The sequence below is a fragment of the Lepisma saccharinum genome (genome assembly GCF_977018435.1).
Source record: "Lepisma saccharinum chromosome 15 unlocalized genomic scaffold, izLepSacc3.1 SUPER_15_unloc_1, whole genome shotgun sequence".
Taxonomy (NCBI): domain Eukaryota; kingdom Metazoa; phylum Arthropoda; class Insecta; order Zygentoma; family Lepismatidae; genus Lepisma; species Lepisma saccharinum.
This window is the reverse complement of record NW_028142892.1, coordinates 2,473,607-2,496,077: the sequence shown is the minus strand read 5'-3', so window position 1 is coordinate 2,496,077 and position 22,471 is coordinate 2,473,607. Positions and strand designations below refer to the sequence as shown.

General features: G+C 39.2%; 1 protein-coding gene across 1 annotated transcript in view; it reads right to left on the bottom strand.

The window, feature by feature from the left end:
• Positions 1-22,471, bottom strand: part of LOC145982231 (uncharacterized) — a 481,944-nt gene that overhangs the window by 22,000 nt on the left and 437,473 nt on the right. Inside the window, exons 2-3 of the mRNA XM_083115800.1 lie at positions 7,034-7,189; positions 1,109-1,223 (exon numbers count right to left, since the gene is read on the bottom strand). Of these exons, the coding sequence (XP_082971926.1) occupies positions 1,109-1,223; positions 7,034-7,189 (271 nt within the window). The remainder of the gene's footprint in view (positions 1-1,108; positions 1,224-7,033; positions 7,190-22,471) is intronic.

Genomic DNA, 22,471 nt, shown 5'->3' with positions numbered 1-22,471 from the left:
AGACAAAGAGTAGAAGAAGAAAACTGTGGCGGCCAGTGAGGAAATATTTATGATTAACGGCTTGCGATATAGTGTAATTACAGAGGAAGTTCAAGTAACAGTTTTTGTAATTGCATTAAAATGAAAGTGTTGTTTATTCCCAGTAATAAGTATTAAATATACACCGTAGTTTTGGAAAGTTGTGCAAGGGTGTGAAGATGAAAATTTCGACAGTCTTTCCCACATCAACTATTTCCATGATTAACAGCTTTTCAAACACTAAAATCTTGTCCACTCGACGCAGCTACGAGGCGTATTCGGAAAATAAGTACCGAAAGGGTGTAAGAAATAAAGTAAAATAGTTTTGTACTTTTTTATTATTTGCACTGCATTCTACTGACCTTAAACTGCTTTTCTACGTAGTTTCCACCATTTTTCAAGCATTTGTCATAGCGTGGCACTGGTTTTTGTATCCCATCGTCATAGAATGTTCCCGCCTGTGATGAAAGCCATCCATGCACTCCTGCTTCGACGTCATCATCCTCGTCGAAACGATGACCAGAATTTTCGATATTCCAGGCGATCTGTCATAATTTCGTAGAGGACTGTTTTCTTGAAATTTGTGGAAATTCCGTGGAAAGCGACGATATTATGAAGCTTGTGTTTTCACGAATTTCCGCGTCGACCGCACGCACCAAATCCTCGGTCAGAACAGATGGCCGACCGCTCCTTGCCTCATCGTGCACTGTCTCACGACCTTCTTTAAACATCAGAAATAAAGACCTCTGACAGTTGACGGTGGATGTCTACCGGTTTCACGTTTCTTGCATTGAGAAAACGAATCATAGACTGGACTTCACAGTCGGCGGGCCGATTGATTTTCTTGAACATTTCAAACCTTCATAAACCTACGAAGGAAAAGCATGACCTGCTCCCATGACTGCCTGTGGCTTACTAACGGATGAAGGATGTCAGCGAGAATCACACGGTCGCGACTGCAGCGCTACAGCGGCAATATTTGCAAACGGTACTTACTTTACGAATACGCCTCGTACATTGATCACAGTTTATTCAAAGGCACTGATATTTTGACCAATGAAATTCCAAAGCAAAGTGTGTAGAGTCTTACCTGCGGCCAAGACGGTGACTCCTCCCGCTGGGATCCCGACGCCGAGGTTCAGCTCCCCGTGCTCCTCGATGAAGGCCACCGTCCCCATGATCATGGCGGATATGCCGCACACGATCTGGAACAAAGGAAAGAGGGTTGTACAGTGGGAGGCGTAAGTATTACCAAGCAAATTGACCATCACCATGTTTGTTTTAGACAAAGAGAGCTTCAGGAATTAAACAAAATGCCAAAGGAGCTTCTGACAACCTTCGCACCAGCATACGTAAAAATTCACACAGGATGCAAGAAAAAATCAACTAAAATAATCGTGAACAATTTGCCGAGCAATTCTTGTGCATCCCACTGTACAAAATACAAATCATTAAAGGAATGAGCATTCTTGTTTACTAAAATTTCCGAAATACACTGTGCCTTCATTTGGTGACGAAATATCGAACTGCATGAAACTAAAGTTTTAAACTAGTTTGTTCTAACTTCTATGCTCAGAGATTATCCATTTACATTAGCCATTCATTTATTTACTATTCTGCGCACAAGAGGCATATGTACTTTTATGGTGCATAATGAAATATGTTCCTACATTATAAATTGGAAAAAATACACACATAACGTTGTGCGTGTAATCCCTACACAACACAACACATTTTTAAAAAAAATTAAACAAATATTAAATATAGCTACCCCATACTACCAAATTAGAATCTTGTCTTATGTGTTGACTATTATTATGTCTAAACTGCAAAAAATTGGATATTCATGTGTGAGACTTCCTCAAACATGCTATGTGCAGCCATGTAGCCAGCGGGAGGGCTAAGGGGTCTGAAGCCACCCCCCCGAAATTCTACAAATATCTAATTTAAATAGTGTATAGTGGTAATTAATTTTACTTCCTTAGCAGGATTAAACATTAGATCGAAAAAAGTTTAGTATATAATAGAGGAACCAGATTATAGTTTTATATTCTATCATTTAATCCAAATAAATAAATGGATTCACAGTAGGGGTGGATCATAGTAGATTGGTTCCGGATCCTAAAATTTTTCGGATCCGGAATTTTCAGATTCGGATCCGGATCCAGAACTTTCGGATCCGGATCCAGAACTTTCGGATCCGGATTCAGAACTTTCGGATCCGGATCCAGAATTTTCGGATCCGGATCCAAAACTTTCGGATCCGGTACTTTCAGATCCGGATCAGGTACTTTCGGATCCGGATCCGGAATTTTCGGATCCGGATCCGTTTTGCCATCCCACATGCGCTTCTTTGGAAAGTAAGAATGTGCTTATAACATATTGTTACCTGCTAATATACATATATATATAATATACATACACATATATATATATAGTGTGTGTGCTCGCGTGCGCGATTTGTAATTAATTAATACACTTACTTACTAGGGAGGTCTAAGTCTCCCCCTCCGATTTCCATGAAACTTGGCAGGTGTATAGAGCCCCCCCCCCTCAAATGTCAAGATGAGGAGAAATTGAAGTGGGGATCTGTCCCCGAAACCACGTAAATATGGCATAGGAAGAAACAGGGGGCATACGGCCTCTCTATACACCTGTCAAATTTCATGGGAATCGGAGGGGGACACAGGGGTCAGATGATTCCCACGGCAATTTGTCCTAATCTTGACATTTGAGGCGGGTTTTGCCCCCTAAAACAGTATTTTAGCCGAAACAAAAAAACACGTATTTCTTCCTTTGGGCCCCTCTATACACCTGCGAAGTTTCATGAAAATCGGAGGGGAACACAGGGGTCAGATCCTTACTTCAATTTGTCCTCATCTTGACATTTGAGGGGATTTTGCCCCCTGAAACAGTTTTTAGCTCAAACAAAAAAACACGTAATTCTTCCTTCGGGCCCCTCTATACACCTGCCACGTTTCATGGAAATCGGAGGGGAACTCAGGGATCAGATCCCCACTTCAATTTGTCCTCATCTTGACATTTGAGAGGAGGTTGCCCCCTAGAACAAATTTTTTTCCGAAACAAAAAAACACGTATTTCTTCATTTGGGCCCGTTTATACACACACCTGCCAAGTTTCATGGAAATCTGAGGAGGACATAGGGGTCAGATCCCCACTTCAATTTGTCCTCATCTTGACAATTCAGTGGGTTTCGCACTGTAAAACCGTTTTTTAGCTGAAACAACAAAAAAAAAAACATGTATTTCTTCCTTTGGGCCCCACTATACACCTGCCAAGTTTCATGGAAATCGGAGGGGGACACACAAATCAAATGGCCACTTAAATTTGTCCTCATATTGACATTTGAGGGGGGGTTGCCCCCTAAAATCGTTTTTTAGCCGAAACAAAAAAAACACGTATTTCTTCATTTGGGCCCGTTTATACACACACCTACCAAGTATCATGGAAATCGGAGGGGGACACAGGGGTCCGATCCTCACTTCAATTCGTCCTCATCTTGACATTTGAGGGGGTTTTGCCCCCTAAAACCGTTTTTTAGCTGAAACAAAAAAAAACACTTATTTCTTCCATTGGGCCCCACTATACACCTGCCAAGTTTTATGGAAATGGGAGGGACACAGGGGTCAGATCCTCACTTCAATTTGTCCTCATCTTGACATTTGAGGGGGTTTTGCCCCCTAAAACCGTTTTAATCTGAAACAAAAAAACACGTATTTCTTCCATTGGGCCCCACTATACACCTGCCAAGTTTCATGGAAATCGGAAAGACACAGGGGTCAGATCCTCACTTCAATTTGTCCTCATCTTGACATTTGAGGGGGTTTTGCCCCCTAAAACCGTTTTTTAGCTGAAACAAAAAAAAACACGTATTTCTTCATTTGGGCCCGTTTATACACACACCTGCCAAGTATCATGGAAATCGGAGGGGGACACAGGGTCAGATCCTCACTTCAATTTGTCCTCATCTTGACATTTGAGGGGTTTTGGCCCCTAATACCGTTTTTTATCTGAAACAAAAAAACACGTATTTCTTCCATTGGGCCCCACTATACACCTGCCAAGTTTCATGGAAATCGGAAAGACACAGGGGTCAGATCCTCACTTCAATTTGTCCTCATCTTGACATTTGAGGGGTTTTGCCCCCTAAAACCGTTTTTTAGCTGAAACAAAAAAACACGTAATTCTTCCTTTGGGCCCCACTATACACCTGCCAAGTTTCATGGAAATCGGAGGGGGATACTTAGATAACCTCCCTTGTTAGTCTTACATTTTGTAATTATTTAACACTGCATATATTATAATGTTTTATTTTAATTTGTTGAACTGTAACTGTAGAACAATTATATAATTTTTGTATAACATTTCTATCTTGTTATATGTGTTAAAGGTTTCATCCTGGAATGGAATGTCTCACATTTATGTGTGTTTTCATTTCCAATACATTCGAATGAATACATATTCGTTTCAATGGCATTTACAAAATCACTTCGGAAATTTGTGCACGAGTGTGTTAGCCGATGCGTAGCAAAGTATTTTAGGAACAACACTGAAAAAAATTCTTGTAGGACTAAGGTGTGGTAATATTATAATGGGATTGAGATACGAAACTCTAGGATCCGGATCCGGATTTTCGGATCCGGATCCAGATCCGAAACTTTCGGACCCGGATCCGAAATTTTTGGATCCGGATCCGAAACTTTCAGACCCGGATCCGGAACTCTCGGATCCGGATCCAGATCCGGAACTTTCGGATCCGGATCCGCGGATCCGGAACTCTCGGATCCGGATCCAGATCCGAAACTTTCAGATCCGGATCCGGATCCGGAATTTTCGGATCCGGATTTTTCGGATCCGGATCCGTTTGGCCATCCCTAATTCACAGCTCTCAAAATTTATAGTTTTCTTTGTGAGAGGTCACACAATATAAACTTTATGAGTAAAATTTGCCCAATTATAACACCATTAAGCCTTGTTTCCATGATACAAAAAACTCAATATGCTGAGCCAGGCAGAATTTATTTGATTTAAAAACATAAACTAAACGTAACGTTTCAACCTTCTAGCAAGGTCTTCTTCAGACTCTGCACCAAGTACAAATGTAACAAGGTACAAAACAGGAAGATATATATACCCAAAAAATCACTCCCCTTGTTTCATTTGTACTTAATGCAGAGTCTGATGAAGACCTTGCTAGAAGGTTGAAACGTTACGTTTAGTTTATGTTTTTAAATAAAATAAATTTTGCCTTGGTCAGCATATTGTTTCTTTCATAAAATTTGCCACTAATTTTTAAAGCTCTTTTTTGAACGGAATGTGTAAAACGTAATAACGAAATACAATAACTATGAATTTTAGTATACTAATTGCACAAAATGTAAGAAAAATAATGGACAAACACTTGTGTTGGATATTCACTCTTACTGTGCGATCGAGTAGCACCATTTATGTAATAATAATAATAATAACAAAAACAATAAATTTGGACTAAAATTGGTTTATTTTTAATAACTTATAATAGTTATTATTGCGAAATGGTAAGAATTATTATTGTCATTATTATTTCTACTAATCAAGTTTTGTCAATGGTCTTCCTCCCTCTACAAATATTTCTGACAACACCTCTGCTGATAAGGGATGTGCCCCTCCCCCAAAAAATCCTGACTACGGGCCTGGCTATGTGAACTCCATATTCTTCGCAGGGGCCATTACTGCTCATTTTGTACGCCTGTGGAAAGGGGGGAGGTTTATATTTGGGATGTCTACTTTAGAAAGAAGAGAAGAAGAATTAATTTTTCGTGATGAACGAAAATTAGTTGATATATCGTACTGTGTACAAGTACAAGGGGATAAGTCTTAGCTTAACAAGCAACAGCTTTAGATATTCACCATGCATTCTAGAACAGTGTAACTCGTGAATTTATTTTCAACTTTTCAAATGGAAATTAGCTGTGATGTATATTAACTCATCTGCTGGATAGCGTTGCTTAGGCTCCTCATTTACAAAATGATGATGATGATAATAATTTTGGAAAAATATTAATTTTTATTAGTTTATAATTTATAATTATTTTAATATAGTCATTATAACCGTGGTAATAATAATAATTATTATTCCTACTAATCAAGAATCAAGTTTTATCAATGGTCTGACCCATTTACAAAAATTTCTGGCGTAAGGACTTACGGTGGTAATCCAAATTGTCAATCGGCAGAAAGCATCAGCAGAAACTTCAATTTATTAGATGTGGATGAAAACAACCGAATAAGGCTCTCGGACGCAATTCACTCTTTTGGTTCGTTGTCCGTTGCTTCATTAATTTTACGTAATATCTGACACATTGACAGACAGGGCAGACTCGGTAACAGATGTAGGTGCAGAATGATAAATCATCGCTTCAGTTTGTCAACAAGACTGTTGACGGGGCGTTATGAGAACTGCTAAGGAATTTAACAGAGAAAAACATGTTAGGCCAAAATTGAAATAAGTTTCCACAAAAAAATTAAACAAATTTTGTTTTTTCAATTTGATACAGTTAGTGTATTGAAAGTAGTTGTATTTTATTATTAACGTTTACACACCTCGTTCAAGGAAAGGAAAGAACTTTTACTCATAAAGTTGTGTGACCTCTCACAAAAAAACTATATTTTTTAAACCTTTGGAAACTATTAAAACATTTATTGTTTGAAAATATAACGTTATTTTAGTATTATTCAGTACTTTTTTCGATCTCGAGCTGTTTCAACTTTAGTTATTATGTTATGAAGTTTTTTTTTAATATTAACAATAAAGATAAGAGTTCTGTTATTTTTTGTAGCCTGAAATAAACTACTGCAATTACCAGGGGGTCGAAGCACCCCTTTCCCCCTCCCGGCCCATGGTCCTTACACAAGCAAGTTGTGCGACTTCAACTGTGAACTTATTTCCGATCTACTAGTACACGTCTGTGGTCTGAGGAAACTTTTTTTTTCTCCATGCACTATAACGATTTACCTGCAAAATACGAAGCCTCAGAACAAGGGCAAACGGATAGCTCTTGAATTCGACGTGGTCCTCGGTGGGGGAGCTGTCGTAGAGCCTGGTGTCGGGCGTCGAGACTTCGCTCGTCATTGGTGTGATAGACTCCCTCCGATGGTTCAGTTGCAAACCCTGAAAACACAGAACAAGGAAAGTAATTTTTGTTCCAATAAATACTAGTCAACTGCATAGCAATCATAAAAGCAAAAGCCTTCTAAGTTGCAGATAGACTACACTTGGAAGGCTTAGGAATACGACTCGCACACTTTCGACGTGACCTTCGGCCACACCTTGTGCGCTCGCATGTTAGACATGCAATTCCCTAATGCTCGTAATGACTTTGGAAACGCAACATGCAGTAGTAAAGGAAGGTTGATTGATTGATTGATTGATTGATTGATTTAGTTTATTTTACTTCGCGTTTTGTGCCTCTTGGCTAATTTGCGAAGATGAGGATGAGTGATGAAAGGATGAAATTGATGAATGGACATTCACAAACAACCAAGCCCGACCGGGATTCGAACCCGGGACCCTTAGTAAAGGAAGGGAAAGAGGTGAGTGCGTTCGCTTTCATCAGAAGTTTTGAACTCAACGTTCTGTGCTCATATAATTCTTCAAATACTCAATCATTTTTGTTTATTTCTTAATAATAAACTGAGTAAGTGCTGTCGGTTTCACAATGTCTTACATAAACAAATTCAATAGGCCCATACGAAATTGCAAGCACCAGTCACTTACCGTACTTTTCAGGTCTAAAGTAGCCATTCTTTAAATTCCCTAGCAACGTCCGTTTCCATGGTCAACAGGGGTGTAAGGGGTACCTTCCACATAGGCGCCTAAAAGTCAACCTCACCTCCACGTAGTGCACCCTGGACTAAAGACTAACGAGGCTCTGGCGACTGGCACTATGTCCAGTATAATTTTGTTTGTGTTGTCCTGTTTATTGTCCTTGTGTGTGCTGAGTGCCCCTTTACAGCCTCAGCTTTTAACAGAAGTCAGAAAATTTTAAGATTTTTACTTATGCAACGTTAGAATTGTTATTTGTAATGATAAGGGGCTGGCCCCCGTATAATGTGACGGGAGCAAGATAGCCTAAGTGCTGACGCTCCCAAAATTTTAACTTCAAATTCAAATTCAAATCCATGGTCAACAACAAACACGAAAGTATGTTTCATTCAAATAACCATGATGTAGCTACTTTCGTATTTTTAAAATTCTAAGTTGTATATAGTTGTGTAATCTTTGCACTGAATCTTCTTATGTAGATGTCAATAATGTATAGTGCTGGTCCTCAAAGAAACCTCACTTTACTTCAAAGGGAGTTCCGAAAGATCAGTTCCCCCCCCCCTAACAACCACATGTCAGGTCCACGTGGAGTGCAATAAATCGTCCCCTGAAACCTATCCCACCAATAGCGTCCGTCCAAGAAATGACTGCTCTCGTCAAGTCCACGTGGACTAATGTTGCTAATTCAGTTTCTTTAGAGATGTCTATACGCGAGGTTGTCGTTCTCTATCTTTGCTAGGTTGTGTTATTGTGTTGTGCTATTATTTTTTTATACCTTGGGAGTAAAACGTCACAGTGAATGAGTGGATCTCTAAACACTGCAGGCAAAAGTGACAACATCGCTTTACAGAAAAACAGGTGGTGGCTCGAAACCAGATACGCTTCTGGTCTGCTTCCTCTGGGGTTATGTCAAAGATGCCGAACTGTTGACGCTTGGAAGACTTGGGGTATACGATTTCTAACTTGGAATTGAATCATCTTCATTGTCGTTGATCTCGAGCATAAAGTATGAGAAAAAATGCCGGATTTCGCCCCTAGGAAACGGATGTTGCTGTAGGAACGCTAAAAAAGGGCATTTTCACCCTTAAAAAGAAGGGGCAAGTGAGTTATTTTAAAAATTTTCTCTGTGCTACGGAACCATTTCGGGGGGGGGGGGGGGAGATTCGTAATAGGGCATCTTTTTCTTTCATGAAGAACATCTATGTCAGCGAGTGAGAGGACAGGACATGAGTTATAATGGCGGTTTTAAGCTCTGTAGAGCTTTGTCACGGATTTTTTACATAATATGACTACGTTCCGTTTTAATCGGTATGTAATAACCACTCTTTAGTAATGGGGGAAAAAATCTTCTCGCCTACTGCGAGGGACAGTCAATCAGTTCCGCACGTCAAATATTAATACACATTTATTACTGTACCTCCAAAATGGCATTTGTGTTTCGCAGATGGAGGCCTGACTTGGGCAATTTTCGATCTCTGTGAAATGACTGCACGTCATTATTCGAAGTTTCACATTGGGTTTCCTTGTTACATTTCGTGAATATTACACATTTATTAATGAGAATTGTAATTGCACGGAATAGTTTCTTTCCATTTAGAAGTTTTAGGTTGACAGTGCTGCTTATTAGGGCTTTGTAATATCACCTCTCGCGTGCTGATAACACTGGCCAATCACTCAAGACCTGCACAAGGTGCAACAAAGCAAAAGTTGTTAGTATTAGCAAAACGTCTGCTAAAATTTACAGCACAAATTTCTAGAAAGTTGTCAAATCATGGCGATAAAATGTTGACGTGCATCATGTATGCATCATACGAGGGAGAATCAAATGAAAACCGCAATTAATTTTTTCCCACTATTTTAATGCAGGGATTATGTTTAGTTGTACATTATTTTTCTATATAGTCACCTCCCAGTTCAATGCACTTACGCCATCGGATAGGTAGTGCTTCGATACCGCGTGAGAAAAATTATTTCGGTTGACTGTGTAGCCACTCGTGCACCGCCGATTGGACGTCTTCATCAGACTTGAAACTCTGCCCTGTTTTAATGGACCAAAGATGTGGAAATCAGATGGTGCCAAATCTGGTGAGTATGGCGGATGTGGTAGTCACTTGAACCGTAGGTCATCGATGGTTTTCATGGTTGCACGAGCAGAATGAGGACGGGCGTTATCATGTTGAAGCAAAACACCTGCACTCAGAAATCCCTTCGCTTTGTGCTTATCGCTGGCCTCAAATGGTTCTTGAGAAGCTCAGTGTAGGTGGCACTAGTCACTGTCGTACGTGGGGGCATGTAGTGTTCCAGAATAGGACCTTTCTTATCCCAGAATAAAGTCAACATGACTTTCCCTGCAGAGGGCTGGCTGCGAAACTTCTTTGGTTTCGGCGAAAACAAATGTCGCCATTCTTTGCTTGCACGTTTCGTCTCCGGTTGAAAATGGTGCACCCAACTTTCATCCCCAGTGACAATGTGAGCTAGGAAATCCTCACCCTCCTCTTCATAACGCCTCAGCAGCTCTTGACAAGCATCAACCCGACGGACTTTCAGTTCCTGCGTCATCTGTCGAGGAACCCACCTGGCGGACACTTTTCTGTAGCGGAGTTCGTCATGCACTATGTATTGTACAGAACCGAAACTCATATTCAGAAAAGAAGCCATTTCAGTCAGGGTGACACGCCGGTTTTCCTGAATAAGCCGATCTGCTGCGGCTATGGACTCCTCTGTCAGAACTCGCTGAGCCTGGCCCGGACGGGGAGCATCAGTCAATAAAGTCGTGCCTTCTGCGAATTTCTTGCACCAATCGTAGACTTGCCGCTGTGACAGACAGGCGTCCCCATACTTCGTCTGCATTCTCCGATGAATATCAACCGGTTTCACACCTTCACTCCATAAAAATAGAATAACTCCACGCTGCTCCTGCTTGGTGCAACTGCGTAGTGGTGCCGCCATCTTGAATCAGCTGTTACTCACATCCAACCCCACCTACCGGCACTGCTTCGTACTACCAGTTCGGAAAGACGTCAAGGACTGTATCTGCAAATTTCGAAACGCCTAGAAAGAAAAACAGATTTTTAATGGCACTTTTGCGGTTTTCATTTGATTCTCCCTCGTATATTCACCTTTTGTTTACCAGCTATCTATATATAGATACCTCGACAAGGTCGTAGTTTTTGTATCATAATGTCGATATTTCTATTTGGAGTTACGATTTGTTTGTTATATATTATTATTAACACATATATTGCACCGTAAGGACTCTTGCACGTCTTCTTCTTCCATAAAAAGGCGGGAAAATGGCGGCTTTCTTTGTGGTTGCTTCCTCTGGAGAAAGAAAGCATTGTGCCCAACAAAAACTGGAATTTTTGTTCCACTACAATAGTGCCAATAGTGCAGTTGAACCTCAATTTGAAAATAGTTTGCTGCGATCATTCCCATGTGTATGTTGACAATGCCCTGTACTTTGTTGTCCAGGGGCGGAGAGGGGTGGAAGGGGCATTTTTCTTCAGAAATTTTGTAATTTTCCGGTCCCCCCCCCCTTGCATCCATATTATAAACTTAATGTGCATAAATTTTATATAGTCCGAATGTATGGTTCATTCCGCGTATAACGGTACTTGATTCGTCCTTCTAGGGCAATTAGCTTCGGACCTACAGTCGTTTCAAGGTAACTGCGCATTAGGCTGAGTGGCTCAGTGGCGTACAGACATATCGTTTTGGGGTTACAAGTCGTGTTGTATTGTTCATATCATAATAGTGGAATTATTTTCTTGTTCCAGACATGCCAGCGATCATTTCCATGTGTATTTTGACAATGTCCTGTACTTTGTTGTCCAGGGGCGGAGAGGGGTGGAAGGGGCATTTTTCTTCAAAAATTTTGGAATTTTCCGGTTCCTCCCCCCTGCATCCATATTATAAACTCAATGTGCATAAATTTTATATGGTTATAGCGGTACCTGATTCGTCCGTCTAGGACAATTAGCCTCCGAGCTACAGTCATCTAAATTAAACTCTGCATTTTGCTAAAAAATGGCCCGGTTTCAGCCTACTTACCTGGCAAAATGGGCTCGGTAAACCTCTCCCAGGTCAGTACCAGGATTATTTTGAGAGGGGGGCCAGATCCGAATATTTTTTTCAATTTCAATTCTTCCTTCATTAAAGGGCGATGTTCAGCCTGCGGCTGTTCTACAGTTAACCCCAATGGATACAAATACATACTAAATGTTTGTACTACAAGTAACAAACAAACAAACAAAAAGTGAAGAAAGAAAGGCTCCTCTACACACTAACAAAAAAATAGTGTGATATAGACTAATACAAATTAATATTATGTAAAAAAATATAAATGTTCTTAATATACGAGAATGGACAAAATATCGTGAAGGGTTGCCAACATGTAAGGGGGAAAGTAAACAAGAAAAATGAAAATACTTGTTTTTAGGAAGTTGGTTAGGTATATACAGTATGCGCCAAAATATACAGTACTGAAATGAAAAGATGAACAAAAGTATAAGACATGTTACAATATAGTGACTGGTCTATATGCAACCCAAATAACATTCATGCCTTTTGGGTTGCATAACTGTCAGGAAACCTAAGGTTAGGTTAGGTTAGGGCATGTGGAGTGGACGATTGTCATTTGGGTTGCATATAGACCAGTCATCTTTTTCAAACTCGGTCCACCTTCACGACCGCTTCCGTATGAGCGGAAATAATGCTCAACTATGAACACTTCTTCCTCCGTCGAGGAACAACAGCACAACACAACTTCTTTTTCACTACCGCGAACACGTGCAGCTGGAGCTATGCCCCGTCGACAAACGCAACCACGTGTTCGAGATGCGCGAGTTTCAGTACTGTATATTTTCTCGCATACCGTATATATATATAAATATATATATATATAAATAGAGAGAGAGAGAGATTACAAAATAGTTTAATGTGAGGAGTTACAGTTACGCACCATGTGTGCTACTAAAAAAATCTGGGCGTATGCAAGAGTATGAATTTCTCCCCATGTTGCAAGTGAAAGCGTTTATTTATGTAGATTACACTGGGGAACAGTGAAATTGCGACACAGTGTTTGAGAGCTAATTTAGGGCGATTTCATGCTGCTGAATAATGATATAATAATATATTTCCTGAATTGGCTCTAATTTATGAAATAAATGCAACTAAACCAAAATGGCGGAAACATAAGACATACATATAAATGAACTTCCAACAACAATTTAATATTTCTTTTTGTGATTACAATCATTATTATAAAAATAAATTTATATAGGCCTATGATCAAAATAATTAAGAAAATATGTACACAATGAAGTAACAAACGATGTGAAACGTTTTCTATACGATTTCCTGCTGTATTGTTTTTGAGGACAATCCCTCTGTACTGTAAGCACCAACAGTAGTCGGCCATCACGTGACGATCCCACCGTCCCTGGTACCTTTCTTCCATTATCCTTATATCCTGATGGAACTTTTCTCCCCGTTCTTCACTAAAATCACCAACGTTCTCAGGGAATCTGTCAATGTGGCTATGTAGAAAATGTATCTTCATACTCATATTAGCTCCCAATTTCTCAACATTTTTCAACATATTTCCAACTATATCGGGGTACTTTTCTGCTCTGTGATTCCCCAAAAAGTTTTTGACGACGGACACAAAGCTCAGTCAGGCCTCAGATTCGATGTAAGACATGTAAGTTGTAAAATTGGCATCATTTATGAGTGTACGAATTTGTGGTGGTCCGTCAAAGATTCCTGCCTTCAATTTTTCAATACTTAGTCCTGGAAAAGTGTGGCATATATATTTGAAACAATCACCACTTGTATCTAAGGCCTTGACAAACTGTTTTATCAACCCAAGTTTAATATGCAGTGGCGGAAGGATGATTTTGTCCCTATCTATCAGCGGTTCATGAATGATATTAGCTTTTCCCACTAATATTTTCCCTTGGGGCCAAACTTTTATCGTCCAATGCTTTTCTCTAGCACGACTATCCCACAAACATAGGAAACAGGGATACTTTGTGTACCCACTTTGCTGTCCTAGTAAAAAAATCACCATCTTCAAAACCACACACACGAGCCACTTATGTTCAGCATATTCAATTTTTTTTCTAAAACCATTTTTATGTTTTGGTATTCTTCCTTAAGGTTTGTTGAGTGTCCGATATATTGCCTAGCAATGCTTCATAAGTTGCCTAGCAACAATTTACAAATAAATAAATAAGTTTATTATGGGAATTTCAGCCCATTATCAAATTTTGATATTACCGAGAAAAGCGTAGAGTAATTTTACCTCCTATATTTTCCATGGTGTGTTTATTTTTATAACTGGAGTCAATTCAACTGAACCAATCATACAATTGTCAATAACAGCTGTTTTGTGTGCTGAAACTGTTATTAAACTTTATGCCGCAAAATAAAATCTTTTTTTTGTTCCCCAGTGTTATTAAGCTAGACACGATACTTGAAAAATATGAGGAGTGAGAATTTTCAAAATCTCATGTATTCCTTATGGAGAAAAAAACTCAACCTCAAGTTTCAGCTAATCAAATGGAAGTTTCGACTCTTCCGCTGGTAAAAAGCTTCATCAAACTGCCCTCTTTCCGTTCATATATATTTTCTATGCCATCGGAAGTTTGTTATTCCCAAGAGAACAAATTAAATAATACTCCCATAAATGCAATGCATTTCCCCTTGCCTCCTACGGCCATCCTGACAGTGTTGCCAAATCTGATGCGCATAAAAAGCTAAATTTCACATTAAATTGAGTTAAAACTGACTTTCAAAGAGCTAGATTTACGAAGGCTGGATAAAATGCCTCCTAGGGTAATTTTAAGTGCCAAAGGGGTGGGAGCGCTGCTATTAGCGTTAACTTTAAAATAATGACAATTTATTCTACGTTTTCTGGCGGTAGCACCCATCTCGCCGATGGTGGTATGAAATCGAAAAGAGAGGATTCCCGGATAACAATATTATGTCATTTCCACGGTGCTATATAAAAGCAGCTGTGGAGGTAAGAGGGGTGGGGCGACGCAGCCCATATAATAATATCACTCAATGCAAAAGTTGGTCTATGTCGGCCAGATACAGTGATGGCATCACAGTGGGGTACAGGGGCAGACGCCTCAGTTCACAGTCAAAAAACAACTAAGTTGCTGACCAAGGCAGTTTATTAAGATAAAAACACTTAACAGGTAACGTTTCGACCCTGTATCAGGGTCTTCGTCTGAGGAACAGCAACTTAGTGTTTTTAATATGGAAACAAGGCTTAATTATATTCCAAAAATAGAGATAAATTGTCAACATTGACTGGAGGGAAGAGCCTGGCGGAAATTGTTCCTCATGGTCTTAAATTGTTTAATGTTTTTTAAGTGTTAGATTTTATTTAATTTTTGGATTCTGTTAATAATTATACTTTCATACAGACATCAGCCTTGCATTCGTGTTTTATCTTCATTCTGTACATGTTCCTAAGGTCCGTAATCTAGGATTTCTTTAAGGGAGAATACGTGGAACAAAGAGAATATCAGAAATGCTCCGAGTTCAATGAATTAGGTTGTTTTAGGTTCCTTTTCTGCCAAGTTTGTCTAATCGCGACGACCAGAAGGAGTGATGATCTCATGAAATTGATGAAGGAACGCACAAAGAACACTTATGCACAGACTGAGATTCGAACCAGCAACCTCTTGCGTCGTAGCGCGATTTGCTAACCACTCTGCCACGGTAGTCGGAGAAATGCTGTTGGAGTATTAGATGTACTATGGCAATATTACAATCGTCGATGGTTCTTTTCGTTGTGTTTTGTAGATTCACAGCCCTGTACAGTAGGATGCATGAGTATTACCAATCATATTGCCCATCACCATGTTTATTTACTTCATTTTACGCAATGAGAGCTTCTAGAATGAAAACAAAACGCCGAACGTTTCGCTGGCAAATTCTACACTATCAAACGTAAAAGACATGAAAGTAGTCATGGGCAATTTGCCGAGCAATACTTGTTCTTTGCTCGAGACGGTCAAATATAAATCTGGCCTGTTTGATCTTTGTTATATTACAAACCCTCGAATCACGAGTAGGCAACTGATTAACGCATTATATCGCAGCTTGAACACCACTCCACCCACCGCGCTTAGATGCAGCAGAGTGTGCACTTGGCTATTAGTATGCATGGAGCGCCACGCATGTCAGAGTTAGGAACTACGTGAAGCCGATGCTCTCTGGGGAGGCTTACAGTAATTACCTTCTCTCACTCGTTGATTTATGTTATATGTGTCAAATACATATTTCGCGTGTGGAGACTAGCTCAACTTTAAAGCCCTTTGGGTTTAGTTGCTCAACATATCAACAGATGTCTCTGTCTGACGTATATCTCATCCAAGTTTGCACCGTTTAAAGTCCGTTTTAGTAAAAATGAGCAAATCGGGACTACGCTTATAACGGAGGGGCAGTATCCAAATATAAATATAGAATTTGTACTGTTGTAAATACAAATATTTCTATTCTATTTACTTCGCTTTTACGTGTATATACACACATATACACTTAATTGATTCATTGATTGATTTTTGTATTATTGGCACTTCAACACATAGGCTATTTTTGCCCGGCATGCAATATGCCCTTAACTAAAACAAAATGGAGGACAGAAAAGAAAATGTCTGCTAAAATCTTCCTCACTCAATGTTTAAAACTAATTCATTGTTCATTCACTACTAAACAAGAACTGCAACTACACTGTCTGTCAGGACTAAAATATTCTTACGTAGCTGAGGTTGTAAAGGGGGCACTCAGCATACATAAGGATAGCACACAGCCCGACAGACCCCAGAGCCTCGTTGGCCTGCAAAAAGCAGTTACAATGGTGTACTACGGGGAAGTGAGGTTCACTTGACTGCCTTACCAGAAGGTATTCAGTAAATGGCTACAATAAAGAAGATTGAGAAGTTGATTAAATACAGACGGAAAGATTGACATGACTTTTGTTGCCAACATATGGTTGAATAAATGTTTGTGTGTGTGTTTGTGTATTGGCGTGGGAACAAATATTTATGAAAATGAATCTAACAGAAACAGGGAAAATGCTCCACAGCAATGAAACTACACATGCTACATACAAAATGCAATATATAAATTAAACACAATATGTAATTATTACAGCATGCGACAAAACACATAGAAATGTTTAAGCCACTGGCGTACGCAGACGGGGGCTGAAGGGACTACAGCCCCGTCCGAAATTTTGAAATATTAACATTTTCAAACAAAAGCAGTGAAGACCTCTGGAAAAACCAGAGTAATAAATGCAAACTCGCCTTAAAATAACCCAGATTGCCATTTTTGAGAATGGAAAGTTTTGAATACACGAAATATTTTATTGTGTAGAAAGGAGACCGTCCCGAAAAAAATCCTGAGTACGCCAGTCGTTTAAGCTGAAGAACATTTAACGTATAGCATTCAATTAACATGTCCATTTGACAAGGTGGAGCTTTTAGAATGCATTTCGGTTAAATTCAGATAAAGTCGATGTAAATTTGCTTACCTAGAATTTCATTTTGGTACGCCGAAGGCAATTACGTAATGAATCTCTGTGCATTCAATTTTCAATTTAGTATACCATTTACAAAATTGAATTAATCATTTTTCGTCTATTTCGTAGAATTACGTGCCAAAAAGAGAATCTAAACCTTGTTTATATTGCAAAAAATGTCTGGAATACACACAAAACCAGGTTACACGTTTAACGCACAGAGAGGAACACTTTTTAAGCCTGTTGTAAACAGACAGCGCAGCGAAAAGAGCGAGCGAGAAGCGGAATAGGCTTATCATGAACGGCAACAGGTAAAGCCACATCCAAATAATATGAACGAATACTTCATTAGGCGAGCGCCATTCGACGGGACGTAACCCAATTAGAAGCTAATGTAGTTGCTACGCGAACGAACAGCGACCCCATTCAACGGGAAATCAAGTTATGCCATCTACTGGGGGAAAATAGAACCAACGAGAGGAATTCGATGGAGTATAAAGGAAGGGATTTGAAACTTGATATTTGGTTATATATGAGAAGATAATTCGGTTCCAAGATAATAAAATCCCTTCTGGAGTTCCATAATGGAATCTGGACGCCAACGCTTAGATGGATCGAATGTGTTCCCAGTTCGTACATACTCCATTCATATTGTCATGACGTAAAATTCAGTTCTCTCTCAAGCATGTGAAAACATAAAGTACAAGTTAAATGGAATCACATACTTGAAATCTGAGCATGCAAGGACATATTTAGGGGGGCAGATGGTCCAGGCCCTCCAGAAAGACTTGATTGATTCATTGTATTTGCTTAATTTTACTTCGCTTTTTGTGCCACTTTTGGCTAATTTGAGAAGATGGGGATGAGTGATGATATGATGAAATTGATAAATGGACACTCACAAAAATCCATGCCCAGGCCAGGATTCGAACTTGGGACCCCTGACGTCATAGCGCGATGTGCGGGGGCCGGCCCCGAAAGACTTACTAAGTACCTAAATTAAATAATGAAATAATACATTAACAAAAACTACTAAAACTAAATAATGAAAATATACTTGTGGTTTATCGAGGGTTATTTATTACACTAATTGGAAGGCTATTGGAGTCATACGACTTTGAATGACAGTATCAAAGAAGATTCGTGCAAGATTTATTACTACTATATGGATAAAAAATTACCAGGAAATTTACTTTTCGTCAAGTGGATTTAATATCCTTTTTTATATTCAATAAATATCCAATTAACTGTTTATCTATTTGACAAATTTCCTTGCCAGAGTATTTTTTCAACAAATTCTACCGACCTTAACTACACGTAAGCTATATAATAAATACGTGGTTATATCACTATCCTTATACCGTCCTTTTAACTAATAATGAAATAAAACTATAATATTAATTAATTAAAATATTTTAATTTTATATAATTATAGTTAGTTTAATTTAAACATTATTATTATTATTATTTTGAAATACTTGGATCGAACCCACCCTCCCGAAATACATTTCTAGATACGTGCCTGTGAGTATGCTACTTCTTATAAACCAGTGGCGTACCCCCCCCCCCCCCTCCACTTTTGCCCCATTGGCTAAGTTTGTGACTGTCTTCTACACTCACAAATGACAAATATTTGTTTCTTTTCTGATGTACATGTGTTTGTAAATTAACAGGGACTCGTTAACTTCAGGAACGCTGTATCAATGTCAATGTTTTTAAAAGTTTTTGATTTCAATTCGTTTTTGTTTGGGTTGGAAGGTTTTCAAGTAATATGTTGTGTTCAAAAAAATTCTAACTGAAGTGAAATAATATCTTAAGAAGTATAAACCATGTTTAAATTCTTGCAACGTTATTTATATAATGTCATGAAACCCAGTTGAACTCTAAGGACTTAAGATTCAACCTTTAAATTGTCAGCTCATTGTTCGCATATTATATAAACTAAATGTAAAGTATATTTGCGTAAAAACACGGTAAAATTTAGTACTGGCATAACCTATTTTCATCCATATCCACTCGTGTATAAATCCTGTGAAGACCTTTTCTGTAAAATCAATCAGTTCTAAATCACGATCTTCAATTAAAAAAAAATATATATATCAGAATGAAATAAAGGTAGCGTTATTAAAGGGAGCGATAGTACATTTAGATTTTTTGTGAAATGAGCATTTTAAAATTACTTTCACGCATTTAAATAGAAGTAATGTTCATGAATGTATTAATCATTTCTGCTCTCCCACCTTATTCCGGGACATTAGCGCGTCCTGAAGGACAACGGGACAAATGATACAATTCCAGGACTGTCCCGGAAATTCCGGAACGTATAGTAACTCCATATTTACGCCTCTGGAAATTTTCCCCGCGGGACGACGCCATCGAAGATAAAATGGAAGCTTCCCCCCTGAGCAGTGACCAAAGACAAAGTCTCCAATTGACCTTTCCCTGACCTCTCTCTCAACCAGGTCGCGGCCCCTGATGGCAGAGCCGTGTGTCCAGCCTATATTTATCCCCCGGGAACTCTCACTTAATCAACGGGGATTCCCGCGTCGGGATGCCTTTACCGCACCCTGGAGGAACGGACAGCGAGTGCTTGTAATTTCCCCTCAAGCCGAAGCAGGCGAGTGCGACTCCACCTTGCGGGATTTTGGTCATTTCGTTTGGCAGGAACAATTAGCCAATCAGAAACTACGTCCCAACTATAATCCATTCTATCTGATATTCGTATATCATAAAGAGGGTGTGGAAGTTCATTACAATGGTAGTCAATTTCACTTCAATTAGAACTACACTCTGCCACGACTATTTTCATTATTTTTTCTCTTACATCCTGTGTGTTCTTAAGCAATGGATTTTTATGTATGCTGGTGCAGAAGTTGTCAACAGCTTGTTTTGAGTTTTCTTTTAATTCTTGAAGCTCTTATTGTGTCAAATAAGGTGCACGAACATGGAGATGGAAAATTTGCACGGCAATACTCATGTACACCATTTGTTATTAATTGTACAAAGTGTTCCGTTCAAACCTCCCACATTTCACTTTATCATTGCTAAAAGGTTATGAAATACACCGTGTCCATAAATATACTGTCATACTTTAAAGTGGTATTACGTCGCTTTGGATAATCGTATTTAAATGAAATTGGTGACATTTGAAAGAAAAACTCAAATATTTTATTTTACAACTCATAGACATTGAATGTGGCCCCCCACGAGTGGCCCTGCAGACATCAAGGCGATATTCCCATTCATGCCACACACGCTCCAACATATCCACAGGGATGAACTGGATTGCAGAAGTGATGCGAATTTGCAGTTCTTGCAGGTTTTGAGGCAATGGGGGTACATAGACACAATCTTTTATGTAACCCCATAAAAAAAAGTCACAGACCGTCAAGTGAGGTGACCTCGACTTCAATCCGCACGCTGAACCTTCACCAAACTCTTGCGTGGAATGATAAAACAAAACACACCAACACGTTCACCGAACTCTGCGTGTAATGATATTCTAAAACACACCAACTACGTTCTTAAATCTTCTGTAATAACAACACAATTTTAAAGGAAAACATTCACATGTAACCTGCCTGCCTGCTAAATATCCAACAATGAACCCGGATCGTCTATTATTGTCAGGAGTGAATTTATTTCAGTTTCTATGTTTGATCTCGTTCATTGTTGTCCATTGCTGATATTGGTGTCCATTGTTGACATGCACAAAAATTTTGAGTTTTTCTTTCAAGTGTCACCAATTTCATTTAAATACGATTATCCAAAGCGACGTAATACCACTTTAAAGTATGACAGTATATTTATGGACACGCTGTATAATGGAATGCGAGTGGTACTAGACGAAAGAGAAATTCAAATAATTTTATTGCATGGCCCCGAAGTTCATCGTTCTCTCACTATGCAGCGCCACTATCGTATAATGCACAATGGCGACCCGCAGCAGCGCGCACAATCTGTAATCTGGTATGCAGAGACCAATTCAATCATTACAGTGCAAAGAAATTACCGGAGAGAATATGAAGGTGAAGAACCTGATGAGAAAACCATTAATGCATGGTGTGAGAAGTTTTTGGCGACTGGAAGTGTTAATAAACAATCCGGAGGTTCTCGTCGACGTGTTTCGAGCCTGATTTCAGAGAACTTCCACCTTCTCCTCCGAATACATAATGAGAGAACGGTGAACTTCGAGGTCATGCAATCAAATTCTTTTAGATTTTCTTTCGTTTAGTACCATTCGCATTCCATTATGTTTCATAACCTTTTAGCAATGATGGATTGAAATCTGGGAGGTTTGAACGGAACACGCTGTATTTTTATGGCTGAACTGTTCTACCCCCCCCCCCTAATACCCACGAAGCCGCGGGCGTCGTGATATCCCATTTGGACACCCCTGTATCCAAGTAATTAACCGAGGTTTCCCTTCCCTGCAGGCCGAAAGAATTTCATACGCAACAAGATTAGCTTCCAAAAGCGTTGCGGGAAGGAATATCGGTTTCCGATGATAATTGACGTTCAACAATATCGCGAGATAAGTACCCAATGCGCCTCCAGGCTTACCTCATGTAATGTAGGTCGACCGAGTAGCGAGAGCAAATGTTACCAGATCCTGCATTTTGTTTGCACTTCCAGGGTGGCCACACGAGAGCACTGTTTGACAAGTTAATTGAAACGTAAGCTGAAGCGATGTTTGGCGAACCGCACAAGGTGTATACATACAAGTGGGTCGATAACGGATAAAGAACGGATATTGGTCGATGAAAATTATGTAACGAAATTTTATGAAAAGTGTAAGTGAAGCACAAACTTGCATTCGATTTTCTGAAATTCAGCACAAGAACTTTTAGTACTAAAAAATCTAACTTTATCGAGCACTATAAAGAAGAAAGTAAGAAAATATAATTTATCTATTACTGAAAAAGAATATAAACACCTGAGGTGAACGCAAGGAACCACATGACCAACAGAACAACATTAATTTTTCTCAATGACACATGTGCAATTTTATTGCACACATAATAACTGGTAGAGGAGAAGGTCTAAATATGGGAGAAGGTTTAAATATGGGTTTTGGAGTTATCAGG